Here is a 20,568-nt window from a genome sequence, read left to right on the forward strand (position 1 = left end):
ACAGCAGGGGGGGCATAAAACTCATAAAAAAAGAAGAAGAAGAAGAAGAGGATGGTGGGTTTGAACGGGCTCCCGGGAGATTTATTGACTGCGTTGGTCTTTGCTGACTGAGATGAAACCGCAGCAGAAGTGTTGCAGGTCTTGAAGCTGTCACCACCCATTAGGCTGGAATCCTTTAGGCCCGTCAGGGAGATATGTTAGACTCTTTAAAACCGCGATCATAAAAGAAACAATAACAGCAACATAAAAACATTATACTCCTACATTTGGGCGATCAGTCACAGACCGCTGTCACTGGCAATAATACTGTCTCCCTGCTTTAATATTAGCTCCAGTAAAGATTTAAAGGCCCTGAAAAAAGTCTATTTCTCAATCTGCTTCTTATTGTGAGTAATGAGTCCTACATGAACATATTGTTTCCTGCCAAAGTTAGAAGAGTTTTGGTTATTTCGCACGATATTTCTGAATTTCTGCTTGTTGTATAACAAGGCGGGGCTCGGTTTGGACCAATCGGAGTTCAGCAACATTTAAAACAACATGTGATGACAGTTATATTGTAGTCAGCCAAGCCTGATCTACCCACACCCAAACAAACAGGAGTTTAGTGTTAAACGTCATAAAAAAATAACAACTTAAAGGCGCTAAATTCGGCTTTGGGGAGCATTTCTACTGCCTCTCAACATGGCGACAGCGAGCCGCAGCTTGCGGCTAACGTTGCTAACAGCGCTAAACAGTGGCGAAAGAAGAAAGAAAGAAGCTTAAGGATTACAACACACACAAAGGGAGAGTGACTTCATTCTCTGCTCAGGTAGACATTACTCTATATCCTTACATAGACAATACTTGTTTGATGCTATATTAATGCTCTGGATATCGAATTTAGCACCTTTAACATTTGGGAACATTTTGAAAAATACACTTGCCAAGAATTAGATGGGAGAATCTATTCCCCTCTCACGTCTGTCTGTTAAATATAAAGCTACAGCCAACATCTGGTTAGCTTAGCTTAGCATAAAGACTGGAATAATAGCTAGTTTTGCTCTGTCAAAATCTGTAAGGGTGCTCCGATTGATCATTATCGGCCGATATTCATTCTCTGGTGGACTCTATAAAGGCCGATCACATGATGCAAAACATGCAAGACAATTTCTTGTTGTTATTCTGCCTCACTGTTTTGTATAAAAAGGTACAGACACAGTATGGGGGGGCATTGTTGCACCGCCGATAACGCCCAGTTCACACTACAAGACTTTAGATTTTCCACTCGAGCCCCAGATCAGAGGCAAATCGGCGTTGGTTTCGGCGCTTGAACGGCATGTGTGAACTGTTCAAAATCACTGACGCAACCCAAATGTCTAGCAGGCTAAAATATCTGGACCTGTCAGGGAGCTACAGCCAATGAGAGCGCGAGACACTATAAATAGTAAAGGCGTGTAGATTAGTGGCGCAGCGGTTCGTTTTTGCATCCCTAGTTTGGATGTTGACGACAGGGCTAATTCCGCAGATGGCTTGAATAAAAGAAATCCTGTCTCGCGCATGGTATTAAGTCCTTTACCGTGTCACTTCTTAAGTGTGTTTTCGTCACAAAACATAGTTTGGAGACCTAATCGGAGATTCCTCCCGGTGAAAGATCTTGTAGTGTGTAGCCCTGACTGTTACCGTTCAGTCATGTAGTGTGAAAACCAACAACTTCAAGACCCGTGATTGGATAATACTGCTTCCCAAAAATCCTGATCGGAGAACCCTTAAAAATCTTCCCACCAGCAGCTCTAAAGCTCACTAATCAACATGTTATATCTTGTTTAAACTGTACAAAAACTGTACTCACAATGTGTGGTTTCTTTAATTGTTAATTAATTATATTGTTGCATGACTATTTTACGTTACGGAGGAACACTTGAGAAGGGCTTTAATATGTGCTCGCCTTACTCTTACACACCTTGAGGAAAGAGTGAAGCTCGTCTTCCTCCTCGAAGACCTCCACATCCAGGAAGAGCTGCAGCCGATGGTCCACCGCCTCGTAGTCCTCCGACAGCAGGTCCAAATCATCTGCGGACACATCGACAGTTGGTCAGACCTCAACACTGAAGATGGTGTTTGAGAGCAGTTAAAGCAAACATCCATGCCTATTATTAAAGGGACTATATGGATCTTTTTAAACGCAGAAATCGTTTTTTGTAACCTATAAAATGAGACCTTCTACGACTTCTGCGGGCCACAAGTGTCACTGTTAGCAAACAATTTCTGATTCTTACACCGAGTCCCTTTAATGCTGGCGTTTTGTCTACTTTATTTATTCCCCTCAAATGATATCTTGCATTAATAGCTGCGTTCCTGGCAGCAATGTGACGACTTACATATTTCTTGGCTTTTATGAAACGGATCTTTTTACTGCAGCAGCGTTAGCCAACGATCCCTCACGCAGAACGGTCTTTAAGAGCAATAAAATCCGGCCAGTGAACGGCAACGGAGGTTATATGAACATTGATGAATGGTTGCGGCTGATCAAAAGCGACAGGGCGCTGACCTGCAGAGGCCAAAACAAACCTCGACGTCTGTCATTTAGAAGAGTGCAAACAGAGATCGGATTAAAACAACGCTCTTTGTAAAAGGTGCAGCAACACACACACACTGATTTATCTTCAGAGACAAAGCACGTCTTCAGACAAGAAAATTAGGGGCTCTGCTGCACAACAATGGGTGCACTGTGTCACCAAAAAAAAGATCCTATATTGAGTGTCAGTCAGATTTTGGGATGAGTACAGTGTCTCCAGTGTGAGCCTGTGGTTTTCAGAGCGACGGATGACACGGCGTTGGCACTGCAGCTACACTATTATACAGAAAGCTATTATTACGACTCTCTTAAGGGCTTTCATTCCTCTCCCATCACTTCCAGTAATGATTCCAATCTGTCTCGTCGCGCCATGTGGTTCATCTAAAAACGGCACACACATGTGGGGGAAATCGGTTGTTGTCACAGAGATACAGAGCGCCTCCAAGGATTCCAAATGCTTCCCCTTTCTCTGTTCACTTTCAATTAAGACTTAAATATACCTTCAGGAGAAGGCTGACGTAAACAGTTTATACCGCACGCCACAGTTGATGTGTTTTACAGTGACCATATGAACTGCAGAATCAAGTAATAAAATATCATTTATATTTTACTGCTGTTTGGGCTTTCCGCCAATAAGCAGTCCTGCCAACACCGCAATGTTATTTTGGATGTAAAAAAAATCGACAGCGAAGCCATTAACTGTTTCAGTTTGTTCCAGCTTTTTTTTTTTTTTTACAAATGGGAGTTTTATTTCACTGAAAATGAAAAATCTTTCGGTTAATCTTGAAGACGTCACTTTAGGCTCTGAGACACTGGCTGCATACTGTTTCTTTTTACTTTTCAGTTCGTACTGCAGCTGCCCTTACAAAGTACATACTGTTGCATGCAGTATAAAATTACTGTTTTTGTCAATGGAGTCTGGTGGCTTTGAAGAGAGCATAGATAACGGCTTCAGTTCCCTGTCAGAAAAGGGATGTCTGAGAATAAGATAAAGCGGTGAAAATATTCTAAATATAGCATACATTTATAATTATATATCTTTGTTTTAGGTGGGCCTTTCTTTTAGGTAGCTAAAATACATTTTGCAGCTGTCAATGAGCGGTCATCTGCCTGTGTCCTCTCGGTGGCTCAGTAGACGCGACGTATCTCCGCTGTGCTGATTGTGGGTCAGAATAGCCAGACAAGCACGCTGCAAAATGGATGTAGTAGGACATCCTGGTATTTTTGGCATATTGCATCTGACACACTATGTATTGGCACACACTGGATCTTTTTCTGGCATACTAAATAGTATGGTAGTATGGGGATTTTATTTTTTGACATTTTATACATCGCACCAGTGGTTTCCAATTGCTGGGGTGAAGTGAAAAAATGGGACAATGGGTCTGTAGTTGGTCATAAAAACATTACTTTTAGCAAATTTCCAGAGTAGCGCTTTTATTTTGAAGTAACAGCAACAACTTTTCTCTTTATAATTTCCAGCACTGCAGCTGTTTTGCACAAGTATTGCCCTGTTTTTGTTTTTTTGATAAGTCCTCTTTACTGTACCTGACACACCAAACCAACGGTCGGCCGTCGGACAATTTGGGGCCGTCAGTGCGGCCTAGTTCTTGCGGTGTGTCCCGCATCGTCGGCTCCAGTCTGCCCGAGTTTTTTCGGCCAATTCAATATGTTGAATTTTGTCGGTGTAAGAAATCACTCTGATTGGCTGTTCAGCCTTAGCGAATCAGTGCACGAGACGAGAAGTGGTAGTGGGGAAAGCAAACCAACGAGTAAAGTCAAGAGTGCACACAAGGCTCTTCTCATTTTTTCATCTTCATCTCATCGATATGGCCTGGAATTATTAACAGTTATAAAACATTGTTTTTAGTAGAACATAACAATAATTCATAATGATATAATTAATCAAATTAATGCAACCTGGGCCCAGAGAAGCAGCAGAAAATGATCAAATGGATTAATCAAAAGTAAGTTCAATATTTGAGACTTTTAAGACTTTGGAAAACCTGCAAACACCATGAAGTAAAAACGCACCATTCGGAGTGGATCTTCCTGAAGGTTGGACTTCAGTTGGCGTTGCACCAGTAGCGGTGTAGTGGTAGCTCCCAACCAGATCCTCCTTACTTTGGCACTCTGTGTGGTAGGAGAGGCTGGAGGTATCACCCTGATCATCCCCAGTGAAGAAGGAGCTTCCCTGGGCTGTGACGAAGGTGGGGTCTTCTGTGGCGGTGGCAGCTTCGAGGACAGGACTGCTGCTGAGACTGCCGTCTGTGTAATCATCCTGCTGCGATAAAGATGAAATGAGATTCTGGTTGAACAGTTTTGGAAATACATTACAGCAAAAAAGGGAAAACAGACAGAGGAGAAAGTGACCTTATTGGTACGCCGAGAGCTCTGGTTTATATCGAGGTGGTCGTCCTCACTCTGCGGCGTTGATGAGCGCTTGATGGGCGTGCTGCTGCGGGGAGTTGATTGGCCAGCCAGCTGGACCACATGATCGCTGCCACATTCTGGACAAATATTACAGCCTCCTGCAAAAAAAAAATAGGAAAAAAAACAGGAAGTTATTCCTAAAAAAACTCCATATTTGTGATGATGAAAACATCTCAATCGATGGCAATGAATAAGAGGTGCTCCCCCTTGTGGCCTTAATTGGTTATTGCAATAAAATGGTGATTGCAGATACTACCAAACCCAAAACGGTGTGGTATAATGAAATGTAACATAAAGAATGATAGTAATAAATGATCATAAATTTAAAAAAGCAAAAGAGTACAACCTTAGACACAATCAAACGAACAACGATCAATCTCTACATAGAAAGAGGAGAACAGCGATGGCGTTACTGAAAGCATTGTCCGTTTTACGATGAGAAAACTAAACATTTTCAGGAAAATAATCACAGAGAACGAATATTTAAAGGTAACTTATTCCAATCAGAAGGAGCCTGAAACATAAAAGCTTTCTTAATAGTAATTTAAAACACCAAAGTCGCACAATAGCACAAACAAACTACAACAGATTGAGGCAGCGGCTGCTCTCTTAAAAGCTACCAGACTCCATTGACAAAAGCTGTAATTTAACCTTGCAGAACACGGGAGTTGCTGGTCTACCGCTGCCTCCATCGGTTAGTTTGTATGTGTTATTGTGTGAATTTGGTGAATCCGAAATAACGCTATAAAACACCAAAGTCACACAATAATATAAAACAATAACCGATCATAGACCGGCAACTCCGTGTTCTGCTACGTAAAATTACTGTTTTTGTCAATGGAGTCTGGTGGCTTTGAAGAAAGCATTGTCTGACAGCAAGATAAAGCGGTGAAAATATGATAAATATAGCATACACTTTAACTGATATTGATTTTTTTTTTGGTGGCTAAAATACGGCGTCTGTTTCTCCAAACTGGGAACGTGTCGACCGCCCATCTACTGTAGGTAATACACTGACTATGGATAAGTACCTCATGCAACCCCACTTAAAAACATCCGAACAATTCCTTTAAGGTTTAGTAATCCATAGAGTAAAGTTACTTGCCAGTCCTTAAAGAAATGGACAAGGCATAAATGCAGATAGCTTATTTTTAATTCATCTGTGGACAGTTTAATGATTCTGACAACCAAATGCAAAAAAAGAAAAAGGACAGAAAACATGCCTTCATTCCTAACAAGTTTCATATGAGGAGGAAGTTTGTTTTTTTGTATCCGCAGGGCATGTATTTCTGTTACCCACAAGCAAACAACTGTCTAAGTTCAGACGCGTGCAAATGAAAAAGGTATTTACTGCCTGAAACACTAACATCAACACTAACAAAAGGAGCGTGGATCCAAGAAATCCCCAAAACATCTGTTCGAACAAAAGCCTGCTCGCAGTCTGTGCGTGCCGGAGCAGGTCTTAATGTTAGGTTTGGTGGAAAAAATGCTGGGAGGAGGCTGCTGGAGCGAATGGATATTATCTGTCTGCTGCTATCTATAGAGGTGGGAACTCGGCGGAGCGGCCCGCTTGGCAGTGATAGAGAAGAGATAACTCCTGGGGTGCTTCACTCGGGCCCTTCTCAAAACCAAATAAATGTTTGTTTTGGGAAAAAATGTGCAGCTACCAATGGGAGAATGATAGCTGAGAAGTGCTTTGACGTCAGATGTCTTTTTCTCTTATCTCCCAACTTTCAACAAACAGCTCACGTTGAAGTTGTGAAAGTACTGATTCTAGTGGAAACCATCAAAATGCATGTAGTGCTTCACGTTTCAGGACGGTCTGAGAGGCTGAGCGTGACTCATCCGAGAGCTGTGCGTGACTCAGTATGAGGGATGAATCAGAGTCAAGGCGTGTGGTGTGTGTGGGATTATTTGACAGATTCAGATGTAAACTAAAGACAAACATCACGTTGTTTGGCCAATTGTTTTAACCCCTTTTGCTTCACTCTGAACTTCAATGACAAGTGTATTTTTTTATTTTGTGCATGTGTACTGTGCCTCTAACAACTCGCCGGGGTCTACAGATGTCATTTAGTTGAAGATATACAGTTTTTCTGCAGATCAATAAACACTGACCCCGCCAAATAAACATATAAAATGAAAACAAAGAAAAGGAAAATAAAAAACTGCAGGCAGCTTTCACCAATTATGAAACTAGAAAACTTAAGGAATCCATTGGTAGCAACCATGTCATGCTAGGATGATGGGAAGGAGGCTAAACAACACTCCGAAGTTAACATCGTGGTGACCTCTAGGATAATCACAGCCTCAGGAAACTTTACAGCCACAAACTAGAGACCTAGAGCATTCAGAAGATGGATGGCTTTTCCTAGCTAGATTGACAATAAGGGGGTGCCTGAGCAGTTTACACAACAGAAGTGCTCGCCATCTAATCGCCGAAAAATGGTTAAATTTAGCAGGTTAAAAGTGAACATATTGAGCAATATTTGTCCTATATATCACTCTCACCTTTCCTGTCATCATCGAACTCCGCCAGCTCCTCCTCATCCCGTTTCTCCACAGCCCCTCTCCTCCTCCTTGTTCTCCCCCCTGCCTCGTCCTCCTCCTCCTCCTCCTCCTCCTCACCGCCTTCTCTCTTGAGCGTGAACTCTGACCTGCAACGAAGGCACTGCAGACGAACACAGCTGGGGCGGAGCTCAGAGTCACGCTGCTGGTTTTCCTCCACCACGCGACTCAGCACGTCTGTCAGCGCCTAGTCAGCAGAAAGTGAAGTTTTTACATTGTTGAGTAATCGGTCATTTTGGTCCCAGTCGACTATGATTTCTTTAGTCTGTTAGTCGTTTTTTATGCTTTTTTTTTCATGCTGAATGACTTATTTTTGTCGCTTTTGTGTGATTCTTTGTGGAGAAACTTTACAGATCTGTCGATAAAATCAACTAATCGATTAGTCAATGAAATCACATGAGTGTTAGTCGACAAAACTGAGCAACCAGTCGACTTGTCCGCGCACAAAACATGTTTGTCAGTTGAGAAAAGTTGGCCGAAGTTGACTTTTTGGCTGCCAGCTGTCTGATAGGTACGGAAGCCCTGAGAGGCAAGAGAGAATTTTTTTTTTTTCTTGTGATCTATTTTTTTAAGTGTGATCTAAATTATTTTCTCTCCTGTGTTTATGACTTAAGAACAGGTGGAAATTTTTTTTTGCCAGGATAATCTTTCTAAGTTCCTTTTTTTTGGTCTGCGAAACAGGTAGAAAAAAAATATTTTTAGGCAGATTTTTTAAGTTTTTTTTTTTTTTTAAATCTGTGTGAAAACAGATACAACTCAGGTTAAGTCGACTGTCTAGCTAACGTTAGTTTACTTTAACGTTAGTTTGCATTGTGTTTTGTCACATTGTTTGAGGGAACAAACGATATAACGTTCGGTCACAAGGCATACTTGATGCAATCGTCGCTAAGGCTAACGTAGCTTCTCTGAGATAGAAGCTGTTATTTTTGTAATTTGGACAATCTAACCTGTGACAACCCATCAGTTAAGGTTGTAAGGACTATGACTGTTCTTCTACCTGTTTTCAGTAAGAGGCAGAGAAAAAAAAAAGGAATTTAGAAAAATCATCAAATTTTTAAAAAAAAATTTTACGTGTTTTCACTCAGGCAAAAAACTTAGAAAAATCTGCCTAAAATGTTTTTTTCTTTCACTTGTTTTCAGACAGGAAATAAAATAACTTTAAAAAATCTGCTTTAAAAAAAAAAAAATGTTTCACCTGTTTTCACACAGACGCAAAAAAGTAACTTAGAAAAATCTGCTTAAATTTTTTTTCTTCTTTCTACCTGTTCTTAGGTCATAAACACGGGAGAGAAAATAACTTAGATCAGACTTAGAAAATGCATCACCAAAAAAAAAAAATTCTCGCTTGCGTTCCAGGGCTTCCGTAGCTATGCCAGCTTCCTGATATTTTGGTCATGAAAAAAAAAAACATCTGTGTGGCAAGTACAACATACACAGTAGGCTATTGTGCATGTTCAAAACTTTGCAGCTGCAAACTAGAAGCTATAGGAGCTACATGGGGCTTTTCAAGGGGCCAAAAAACAGTAGGATAATCTGAGGAATAAATCATATCTGGTGCTGTTGGACATAATGTTTCTGTACTGGCACGAGCAGCTACATAAGGTTGAGTTGAAGCGGTTTTATACTTAAGCTATGTGTTATAATATCTTATAAAACATAATTCATAAGTCCCTGACTGCTCACCACAAATCGGAAGACTTACTGGAATTCTGCGTTAAACTTATATCTGGCACACATTTGATGTTGCACAATATGAGCGGAGGACAAAAGTCATAAACAAGGCGGTAAACATGGTACAGAATGTGCTGCTGGAAGTCGATGTCACATGCAGGGAGCGTGACCAGACTCGTACAAGAAGTCCTAAAGCAGAAGTCAGTGGGTGGGTGTTGTTCTCATTTAGGTGCTTTGCTTCAATGAACGTGGTGCATATCATGCCTGTTGGTACATAGTTGTGAACTTGTGCGTCATCTTACGAGATACAAGATGACTGATGTTTCTTCCGAAAGGAGTCAAATCAAAAGGACTCAAGAGCGTGTGTGTGTGTGTGTGTGTGTGTGTGTGTGTTGTATTTACCTGCAGCGCCTGCTGTGGGTCATCATCAAGCAGGACGTAGCGTCTCCTCCGTTTCTCCCTGCTGATGTAGTCGAACTGAAGCTCCACAGCTGGAAGCATCTCCTCTGTCTCCTGAGAGAAAGACAGAAAATCAATACGGTGGAAATCAATATCACAATATGCAAAGTTTATTTAACAATGTTTAACATGCATCCTAAGCAATACACCGAGGAGGAAACTCATTTTATTCCCTCATTCAAATAGATTCAAATTGACATCTCTTAAACCCAAAGGGACGGGCGCACAAAAAAGTAATTTCTACAGAACCTCAAACCTTACAGAACCTCAAACCTGATGGGGTTTGAGGTTCTGTAACCGTCCCCAGAACCTCACACCCCATCCCTCCATCTCTCACCCCTCGGGTCCAGGCAGCCTCCGTGGTCTCCACCCGGGCCAGGCTGCCCAGCTCCAATCGGCATCTCTCCCGGCCGCGCTGCATGTCCACCTCCAGCACCAGGCCCTGTTTGATGCGCAGGAACACCTCCCTCCTCCTCCTCTCCACCACCTGGCCTTCACCATCTTCTTCCTCTTTCTCAGATAGGACACCCACAAGTAGGGGGTGACACAGGTCCACTAGCGACAAAAAAGAAGGGGAACCATAAAACCCTTTTTGTGCTGATTTAGTTCCTCAGAGGTGTATTATATGCTACATCTTCTACCCTACCTCCTAGATCCTCCTCCTCTTCTTCCTCCTTGGTGCTCCCCCCTCCAGCCGACCTTTGGGACTCTGGACTCGGCCCAGGTGAGCTCGCCACCGGGCCGTCCACCGTGCTTTCCTCCAACGTGGACCGTGAGCTCAGCCCGGGCCACAGGAGGGTCGACTCCGTGTCCTGCTCTGCCTCCGCCGATGTCTCCAGTCTGGGCTCAGACGAGAGCAGCGGCGACGGGAGGACCTCTGGGACTTCCAGGGGCGGTGGAGACGGTGGACGCCCGGGGCTGGTCGAGGGACGTGTGGTGGCGTTAAGGCCGTTGGGAAGGGGCTGGTTGGCGATGGTGGAGGGGGAAAATCCATCTAGATGATGTTGGTACCTCAGCCAGTCCTCACCCAGCTGATCTCTGAAGCTGGACATGCGCTCAATCTCCTGCTTGTGGGGGAGGACGATGCCTGATGGAGGAATAACATATATGTTTTAGATGTTTTAATTCTTAGTCACCAACATTACATACAACTAGTAGTTAAAGGGAGTGAATTTAGATATTTGGATGCATTTAAAAACCCACTCTGTGAGGAGGAGAGCTGCCTGGGCTCGTAGTCTGTGTCACTGGGCTCGGATATGCTGGCCCTCCGCACTTTCACCTTACTCTGAAACACAAAACGGTTTGGAAATATGTCACTGCATTCCACAGTCTAGATCAGTGTTTCACAAACTTATTTTTCTGGGGAAGTAAAAAAATTGTGCGCAAATGAACGTTGCTGACCTTTTCTTACTGCCATTTCTGCATCACCTTATATTATCTTGAATAGGTAAACCAGTCGTTTCAAAAGAGATATAGGCTGCGGTCTAACGTGCTAATCTTTTCCTAACCACTTGTCCTTGACCTCGATGGAAAACGTCATGACGTCAAGGAAAGATGTGAAGGAGGATTCAGAAGGACTTAGGAAAAGACAACCGTGATTGTTTTTACTTACTATACTGTGACAATTTTTGGAAATACTATACCATGACATTTTTATGATTTGTTTTTACATACTATATTATGACTATTTTTTGACATACTATACTATGACTTTTTTTTTTTTACACAATATACTATGACTTTTTAATGATTTTTTTGACATGCTATATTATTACTATTTTTCTTTACATAGTATTAAATTACTTTTAATGGTTGTTTTTTGCGACATACTACACAGTTTTTTTTTTTTTTTTTTGTGATGCGGGTCTGCCGTGGTGAAACTACAATGTTCTGAAGACGGACTACAAAAGGCGCCGCTTCCTCCCGTACGTTCTTAAATAGCTCTTTCAGTGACAGGCTCCTTCTGCTGCTGGAACACTTTACATCAACAGATAATAAAAAGATCATCTGACCTTGAACGTGGACAACCGGTGAAAAATATGACTTCATTACCAAGGTTGGAATTAAAAAAAAGAAAAGAAAAGAATATTACAAAAAATATTGAGTTGATTGTTCGAGTTATAGAGAAGAGGTAGGACCATGTGTACTCCTTTTCACACATGTAATATTTATTTATGTTGATTATTTGTTTGCTATATGTTCATTTAATTCGTTACTTAGGTATTTGTTACATGTTCGAAATAAATAATTAATTAAAAACAAAGTGAAACTTGTCACTGTCCACTCATATTTAGCAACATGAATCCCAATTAGTATATGACTGTATGAAGATAATATGCAAGATATTGTTTGTTTTCATGAACGGCAGAATGGTGCGTCGCAAGGAATTGTGGGGTGGCATTATCTCCTTTCCTTTGGTAAAGGATGGTCCAGTGTATCCTATGCTAAAGGAGATAAGAAAGGAAGGATGGAAGCACCTTTCCTTAGCATTTAGAGGATTCAAACAGCTCTTATCACGGCTGCTACTGATATACATTCGGGTCATTTCCGTCTATTAGGAACCTTCCTAAGCATAAAAAAAACTTTTCGACCGCAGCCATACGTTTGATAAATCACAACTTTGTTTTATGCATGTGTGAAAACGTACACACATGTTAAATACTTTATAAATGAGACCAAATGAATGCATCTAGGCGGAGTTAACAAGCTCATCTCATTAGTAAAACAAACAGAATGTACACCAGCCTTTCATATTAGATTCAATGTTAGAAGTAGGCTACAATTATCAGACCAATACGGACGTTCAGGCTCCCTCATGTTGCTCAAATGTGAACTGCAGGTATAAATGTTAAATAAAAGACGATGGAAGAAATAAAAAAAAAAAAAAAAGTTTGTAAGTTCAAATTTTACAAAGAAGATTTAGTTATCATGTAGGACATATTTCACATCACAGAGGAAGACTCCAAACGCATTTTTAAACACCTTCTAACCTTAGATTTCTTCCTCCGAATGTGCGAGACTGCCACTTCTCCGACTGACATGCTGTCACTCAGCTCCCCGGCACCGCTGGACACTTCCTGGTTGCTCCGTTCTGGTTGCACGGCAACTGGAGGTGAAGTCTGCACCTGGACGATCAGCTGACCTGGTTTTGGCAGAACCTGCAGAAGAGAGCGGGTCTTATATTAGACTTATAACTCAGAAATGTCTGCTTCAGTATCAGTAAGAGAGTTAAAAAACAACAGTTTGCTCCACTGGGATGATCATATGTTGATTGAAAGCTTACTGATAACTCAGACGAGGTCAGCTGGTTACCGTCAAGTTTGAGCTGGAAAGAAACACAACAAAAATGATGTTGTGTAGAAACACCTTTGAGTTCACACAGTGGTAGACAGGAAGCTGTTTTGGAGCCGTTCTGTATGTTTGGAGAGGCTGCGCTTTCAGATAAAGCGATCTGCTTCTCTTTTCAGCTGCTGTCGTATACTAGAGCTGCAACGGTTAATCCATTGGTTGTAAACTATTTAATTAATCGCCAACTATTTTGATATTCGGTTAAATCGGTTGAAGTCATTTTTGAACAAAAAAAAAGTCAAAATTCTCTGATTCCAGCTTCTTAAATGTGAATATGTTCTGATTTCTTTCCTCCTCTATGACAGTAAACTGAATATCTTTGAGGTTGTGGACAAAACAAGACATTTGAGGACGTCATCTTGGGCTTTGGGAAAACACTGATCCACATTTTTCCCCATTTTATAAACCAAACAACTAATCGATTAAGAAAATAATCATCCGATTAATGGACAGTGAAAAGAATCAGTTAGTTGCAGCCCTTTTTAATCATTTGGTTTAAAAAAATGGCAGAAAATAGTGAAAAATGTCCATCACAACTTCCCATAGTCCAAGGCGATGTCTTCAGATATCTTATTTTGTGCATCCAACAGTCCAAAAGTCAAAGTTATTCAGTTTAACATCTTAGTAAACTAAGAAACCCAGCATAAATTCACACATGAGGCTGGAAATGGTGAATTGTGGGCATTTTTTGCTTAAAAAATGACTGAAATGATCAATCAAAATGTATCAAAATCAATTACCAATAAGATTGATACACAGATTACATGACAATGAAAACAAAATTGAATATTAGTAATTCATTAACAAAATACACGTCTAGCTAGAGTCATTACTCACTCGATGGTTTGCAGCCTTTGGGGAGAGATGTCGGACGGTGCAGGTGCGGTGGGTCTTCTGGAAGAACAGCGGGTTGCCCTTCAGGTTGAGCTACAAGAAGATATGACATTTTAGAGAGAGAGTTTAGAGAGTTGGTCTCAAATATTTGAAGAAAATCAAAAAGATATACTTCTGCGTGTGTTTCCTTACTTTGTTGAGGCAGTGCAGCAGGGAGAGAGGAGCCAGCTGGGAGTGCTCCAACAGGAGGTTGTAGGCCAGGTCTAAGTGCTGGAGGGAGGACAACTGCTCCACACCTTGTTTAATCAGACAGCATAAACAACATAAATGCATGAACATAAAAGGAAAGCTGCAGCTCAGTTATCAAATTTGATCTAATTCCCATCCAAACAGGCAGGTGTAAGGTTATCTAACGCTCCACTGTGGGATGATAAACAACATCCAAGACAAGCAGAAGGACTACCAAAACAGTGCGCAGTGATCAGCTTCCTGTTTTCCCAGGTTTTATTTTTAGGTTTCATTGGCTCATTCCTCTTTGAGCTCTGTGATATTATTGGCTGACAACTCTTGTGTTTAAAAAACAAGATGAGAAAACTCCAGAGGCCTGTACTACGAAGAGAGTTCAACATACCCAGGAGCAGGTCAGGTGTTCAGCATAAGTTACCATGGCGATCTACACCGGTAAGAAGTGATCCACCTTCGTAGGACGGAAAACCCTGAAGGGGTTAACCCTGAAGTTACCTCGCTAACCACAAACCCTGCTCCGTAGCACAGGCCTCTGGGACTGTCTGTATCAGTCGACTTTACCGTTAATAGTCTCCAGTTCATTGTTCCTGAGGATGAGTGTGAGGAGTTTGGCCCTGGAGCTCAGGCCCAGCGTTGGCGCCCTCTGCAGGCAGTTGTAGCCCAGGTTCAAGTGTTCCAGCTCACTCAAGGGCTGAGAGAAAAGCAACGAGGAAATAAGACGTCGCCGGAAGCAGAACAAGGTATTCAAGCAGGAAATATTTATATATATATATAGATGAATTCTAATAAAACAAACCTTTAGAAATTCAGCACACTCCTGAATCTTGTTATGGCTTAAATCTAAGGACTTCAGGACGTTCAGTAAACTCTATGAAAGAAAGGGAAGGTTGAAGTCAGGTGAAGATAAATAAGTCATGCATCTTGATGATGATGCATTTTAATCTCACCAGTGACTGGTCAAGGCAAACAATGGAGTTGTAGCTAAAGTTGAGCGTGTGCAGTTCCAGCCAAGGCAGCGCAGAGCTCAGGTCGCCTCCACACAGGGAAAGCAGCTCCTAAGAAAAACACACACACACACACATATACAGTATATCACTTCGCCTTTGACACTTTTATAGCCAGACATGCCATAAAAACACTCAGTGACACAATATACTGCCAAATGAGAGTACCTCCAGGGAGCTGACGCTCTTTGAACATGTGAAGACCTCCAACTGGGAGTAGACTCCTCGAAGTCCCTCTAGACAGTGTGGAGGGACTCGCTTCAGCTGGTGAGGAAAAGGAACAAAAAGAGAAACTTATAATGTTCATGTTTTCAGACAGATAGAGGGGATAAGTGATGGAAATTGAGGAAGAAGCAGGGATGGCGTAAAAGAGACTGAAGGGATTAATCATACCTCCAAACACTTCAAAGACTTGAACGGGAAGATTTTCACCACAGAATGAAGTCTCACCCCCGTCGGGTTGATGAGCTGCGTTAAAAAAATCAAGACACACAACAACATGTCATGAATAAGAACTTCAGCAGGGTATAAATAGAGATACGACATAGAGATTAGAGGCTTTTTAAATAGTAAAAACAGGTCATATGGAAACCACCTTATCAAGTTTTTAGGGCCCCTGCTCACCTTGAGGGAGATGGTCTTCTGCAGGACGTCAAACAGGAACTGCAGCTGTAGCAGGGACGCCGTGTCGGCAGGGTGGGAGGGCAGCGCCAGGAAGCCGTGCTGCTGGCTCCTGGACAGCAAGTACTGTTCAAACAGCCTGGTGAGCTGCTGCAAGCTGGACGCCGGCAACGTCAGAGTGCTGCTGCCGTCCAGCACCAAGTCGCCTGGAGGTCGGGAGAGACAAGTCATTTAACTCTTAGGAATACAATTTCAATTAGGGCTGAACGAAAATATCTAATTGTGATTATATTGACTGATATTGCAATTGCGATATTAGAAGTAATATATTATGGTGTGATTTTAGCGGGGATCTGTACCAAACAAAGATGTTTTCTTAAGTCTGTAGAACATGATGTGTAGGTTAGGACATCTCTGCAGCACCACAATATTTAATTTAAAATCATATTTTGACACACATTTCTCCTTTAACAAATATTGTGCTTTTTTTGTGATTTGAAAATTTCAATAAGCCGATATTGCGATTTCGATAAAAAATGTTGATTCATTGTGCAGCCCTAATTTCAATCCACAGCAAATTATAACAAGTGTAAAGATTAAATTACGAGATCAAATTAGCAAAAAGCATTTCACACGATTGTACTTGTATAACCGGCGTGACAATAAACATTCCTCTCTTTCCGATATCAGGCTTTCCCACAAAGGACATATGGAGCTCACGTTGTCTTAATAAGTGCCTGTCTGAGTGAATAGACCCACTGAATTCTTTACAGAAATGAAATGTAAACTCCAAGATGTTGATTCCCTCTCTGACCAAAATAAAATACAACATCTACTTGGAGAAAATAGTGTCATCGGCATAGAAGTTGCAGGATATGTGAGTGCACGTCACAGCCTAAGAGACAACCACAACAACAACACAAAATAGATGTAACTCACACTCTGCCTTTTATTTACTCCTCTACTTCATGTTTTTTTTTACATTTATCCTTTGATATGGCAATATATTATTATTAATTGTTTTTTATTTGTTTGTTTGTTTTATTGACATATATATATATTTTTTTTTTTATTTTTATTATTTTTTTTATTGTTGAATTGACGCTTTGGCAGTATTGTTCACCTGACAGTCATGATCAATGAAGCAAATTGAATTGAAGTGAGTGTCTGTGTATCATCACTGTAACATACCATCATTTCTGAGGAGTGTGGCCAAGCTGTGTACCAGGGAGGACTGGCCACTGGGAGGTACAGCCATCCTGAAACCTTTCAAACAAGACATTAAGATGTTAACACGACAATATATGAACAGAAACACGTGCACATGTTCCCACTTCAGCAGCTGATGCACATACATGCATTACACTTACTGCAGTCAGCTCAGCTAATGCAGCTACACTAGCTCACCAGTTTCCTGGTAGCCGAAGCTAAAAACGACCTACCTGTGCAGTGACAGCCACAAAACGGACAGCTAACATACAGTTGTACTACGCGAAGGCAGGTTATGTTGTTGTAGTAGAAGGAAAACAACGTTTCGGCGGGTATTAGTGTGTTTCATAGTGCAGTGCCCGGAGATGTTGACATTTCTGTTCGTCACATGACGCCTTGGCCAAAGCCGCTACGGTGGCCCCGATGTGCCAAAAAAAAGGATGAGTCACTCAAAATAAGTCGCAACATCTCCTCTACCTATATTGTTTAACCCATTAGTCTTTTGTATGCTGATGTGTATGTATGTGCATATGTAATTGTATGATGATGTATATGCTTGTTTCTTTATTTTCCTATTCTATTGTTTTTTCTATTATGTTTCATTGTATTCTGCTGTGATGTGAATTTCCTTGTAAATTTGGGCTTGAAAAGTGCTATATAAATAAAATTATTATTATTATTATTATTATTATTATTGTCCACTATTAAATAAAGGAAGAAATTACTATAATTAGAGCTTCATTGCTCACTGATTGAAAGACACAAATGTGAGAAACTAGCTTATAAAAAGTCAGAAAAATGCCCTTTTTCAGTGTTTTTCCCCCTCTGGACTCAACAAAACTGCTTGACAAAAAACAGAAATGAATGGCTATAATATTAACATAAAATTAGCATTAGATTAATATAAAAAATCACACTAAATGAGTGCTGCTTTTACATTGTAGGGTTGATGGTATTGCTCTTAACTCATTAGTGCCACAGGGTGGCGCACTCTAACAAGGATCCCAGACTTCACAACACACCCAGACATGATGACATAAGTGCAAATGAAAATTGACTCCTCACTAAGACCAATAAAGACACTGAATCCATCCAACCATGCATATGTTACATGCATGAATGGTTAACATAGCAGTATTTTGTTTGCAGCCAGAAGCAAACATCAGGTCTTTGTTTCAACCTTAAAGCCAGACACAATTTATAATCTTGCATGCATGGAGTCAACAGAGCCCTATACTAGATCTTTTGTGCCTCCCAGCTTTTCAGACCCAAGCAGTACGGCACAGTCTTCGTGGTGGATGAGGTTTTAATAAATGCCAGCTGTCAAATTTACCAACCTGCCTGTTGGCAGCTGTTGGTCAAGCCATATCCGAGTCATGGCACCAATAAAAAACAGAGCTGGGTAGCTGGTTGGCCAAGGAGCAGAGGTGGAATGAAACCACATACATTTACTCAAGTACTGTAATTCAGAGGTACTTTACTTGAGTATTTCCATTTCCTGCTACTTTATACTTCTACTCCACTACATCTCAGAGGGAAATATTGTACTTTTTACTCCACTACATTTATTTAACAGCTTTAGTTACTCTGCTGATTAAGATTTTACATTAAAAACATTCAATCAGCTTCTAAAATACAATAAACCAGTGGTAATCTTTTTGTTTTGTGACCATTTCCTCTTTAAACGTCTCAAATATTTTCATTTAAATAATAGTGTGAGGCTTTTTATAATAATAATACTTCTGTACTTTTACGTAAGTAGGATTTTGAATGCATGACTTTTACTTGTTGTGGACTACTTTTACATTGTTGTATTTGTACTTTTACTGATGTAAAAGATCTGAATACTTTTAGAGAATGCTTACTTTGCATGACTGAAGTAGTGATTCTGAATAAAGCAGATTAAACCAAGTCTAAAACGTCTTGTTTTGACCACCTGAAATGGCTATTAGAAGCTAAGAAGGTATCAACTTTGTTACAGGAAAAACAGGGATGTCTGTGAATAGTGCAATGCTGACATCAGCATATAACCAGGCTGAGAGCTTCAACTTCTGGACTGCAAACCCACGCATTAACTGCACACATCAGGAGAGCAGTTTTCAGCAGGTCTTTATTTTGTTTCATTGGGGGAATACGTAACGCCGTGGCTCCATAACAGATACAAAGATCTGCGTGAGCAAATAAAGCAGGAACTTTCCTAATTTGCACATGCATCACTTGTTGCTAGGCAGCAAACAAACACACACTAATACTAAAAAACACACACATAAGCATTTTTCCATTTGGGACTTGTGATGCGGACATTTCCATGTAAGGATTTATGTACTGTAATTTGGTAAACATTTCCATTCGGTGAGATGTTGCACATTGCACCAGTTTGTGCATGCATGAAAGCTTTTGACAGTTTCCTTACCCGTATGAACTCTCGCAGCATTGCGTTCAAGTCGAAAAATGTTGCACAGGACATTTTAGTTGAGGATATAAACACTCAATCCAGCTGTTTAGTTGCTGTACTTCATTTTATGCAGGCCCACTAATCAGATGACGAATTACTTTTCCAACCCCCCGACTCATTGCCTCTACTTATCTAATCAGTAGTCCAAGCAAAGGGAGCCTTAATTAAGTATAATCAAAGCCAAACACTAAACAGTGCACTCATTCATTATCAAAGCCTGAAAAATGAACACGAGGACGTCTTTAGGGACCTGTTTCAGTTGATAAGAGCCAAAATTACTGTTGTGTTTGCTTTAGGAATATGCATTTTGGATTTAGAGAAAAATGATTAAGCTTTAAGCTGCAGTGTTTGCAGCGCTGTTACTTATAAACAGGCTGCTGCCAATGTTGCAGCCGTCTTCCAGAAGGCATGCTGTGAAGCCGAGCAGCTCAAAATTAGGCCTATAGTTAGTGGTTTAAGTCACCGCGGGATCGATTAGAATTCAAATATTTGGCCTTTTCTGAGAGGTTATTTTGGACTGAGGCAGAATATCAAACCGTAGATGATTTTTTTTTAATGTTTACAGTTTGATATTTCATTTTTTTCAGCATCAGGCTCATATAAATATACACATTCATGCTGTATATGAATTGTAATGGGCTAGAACTTTATCTTAAAGGTACAGCGTGTAGGATTTGGCGCCATCTAGTGGTGTGGTTGCAGATTGCAACCAACTGAGTACCCCTCTGCTCACTCCTCCCTTTCCGAGACTGCGGTAACGTGAGCCGCCGAGTGCAAAACTGTGTCCATCCTTACCCTTAATACTTTAGGAGCACCGGAAGTAAGATGGGGACTGGCGGTACTACAGTTTTGCGTGTCGAAGAATTACGGTGGTCTTCAGGTAACGTAAAAACGCGAAACACTCTCTGGAATCAGTGTTTGGTTTGTTCCCGCGTGTCATTTGTACGACATGTATCCTGTACTGACTGCAATGTAAACACATCCGCGTATAAATGCTACAGTAAGAGTTAATGACATAGTATAAAAAGTGAGAAAGACTGCTAGTGGGTAGGTGGGTGAATGAAGGGGTCCAACAAACACTGGACTTTTTGCCAGGAGACCCGTGTTCTAGACCGTTGTTGACCGGTGTTTTACGTTAGTGACGTTTGTTTGTCACATGTTTTTTG

The 20,568-nt window shown here is 41.0% G+C and overlaps 1 protein-coding gene across 4 annotated transcripts in view; it reads right to left on the bottom strand.

The window, feature by feature from the left end:
* The window catches only part of stk11ip (serine/threonine kinase 11 interacting protein), a 32,692-nt gene extending 15,328 nt beyond the window's left edge, over positions 1 to 17,364 (bottom strand). For 2 of the 4 annotated variants that reach the window (XM_074626740.1, XM_074626738.1), the window contains exons 1-20: positions 17,181 to 17,364; positions 16,930 to 17,004; positions 15,742 to 15,944; positions 15,511 to 15,585; positions 15,286 to 15,381; positions 15,061 to 15,168; positions 14,910 to 14,981; positions 14,675 to 14,804; positions 14,060 to 14,163; positions 13,871 to 13,960; positions 12,969 to 13,010; positions 12,676 to 12,843; positions 10,889 to 10,970; positions 10,332 to 10,772; positions 10,023 to 10,240; positions 9,629 to 9,739; positions 7,499 to 7,742; positions 4,928 to 5,085; positions 4,589 to 4,835; positions 1,940 to 2,049 (exon numbers count right to left, since the gene is read on the bottom strand). In XM_074626740.1, the coding sequence (XP_074482841.1) occupies positions 1,940 to 2,049; positions 4,589 to 4,835; positions 4,928 to 5,085; positions 7,499 to 7,742; positions 9,629 to 9,739; positions 10,023 to 10,240; positions 10,332 to 10,772; positions 10,889 to 10,970; positions 12,676 to 12,843; positions 12,969 to 13,010; positions 13,871 to 13,960; positions 14,060 to 14,163; positions 14,675 to 14,804; positions 14,910 to 14,981; positions 15,061 to 15,168; positions 15,286 to 15,381; positions 15,511 to 15,585; positions 15,742 to 15,944; positions 16,930 to 16,996 (2,766 nt within the window). In that variant the 5' untranslated portion in view covers positions 16,997 to 17,004; positions 17,181 to 17,364. Of the gene's footprint in view, positions 1 to 1,939; positions 2,050 to 4,588; positions 4,839 to 4,927; positions 5,086 to 7,498; positions 7,743 to 9,628; positions 9,740 to 10,022; positions 10,241 to 10,331; positions 10,773 to 10,888; positions 10,971 to 12,675; positions 12,844 to 12,968; positions 13,011 to 13,870; positions 13,961 to 14,059; positions 14,164 to 14,674; positions 14,805 to 14,909; positions 14,982 to 15,060; positions 15,169 to 15,285; positions 15,382 to 15,510; positions 15,586 to 15,741; positions 15,945 to 16,929; positions 17,005 to 17,180 lie in introns of all 4 variants that reach the window. The other 2 variants (XM_074626739.1, XM_074626736.1) reach the window with 1 other exon arrangement.
* Between the last annotated feature and the right edge of the window lie 3,204 nt (positions 17,365 to 20,568).

Source organism: Sebastes fasciatus, chromosome 24 (assembly GCF_043250625.1).
Source record: "Sebastes fasciatus isolate fSebFas1 chromosome 24, fSebFas1.pri, whole genome shotgun sequence".
Lineage (NCBI taxonomy): Eukaryota > Metazoa > Chordata > Actinopteri > Perciformes > Sebastidae > Sebastes > Sebastes fasciatus.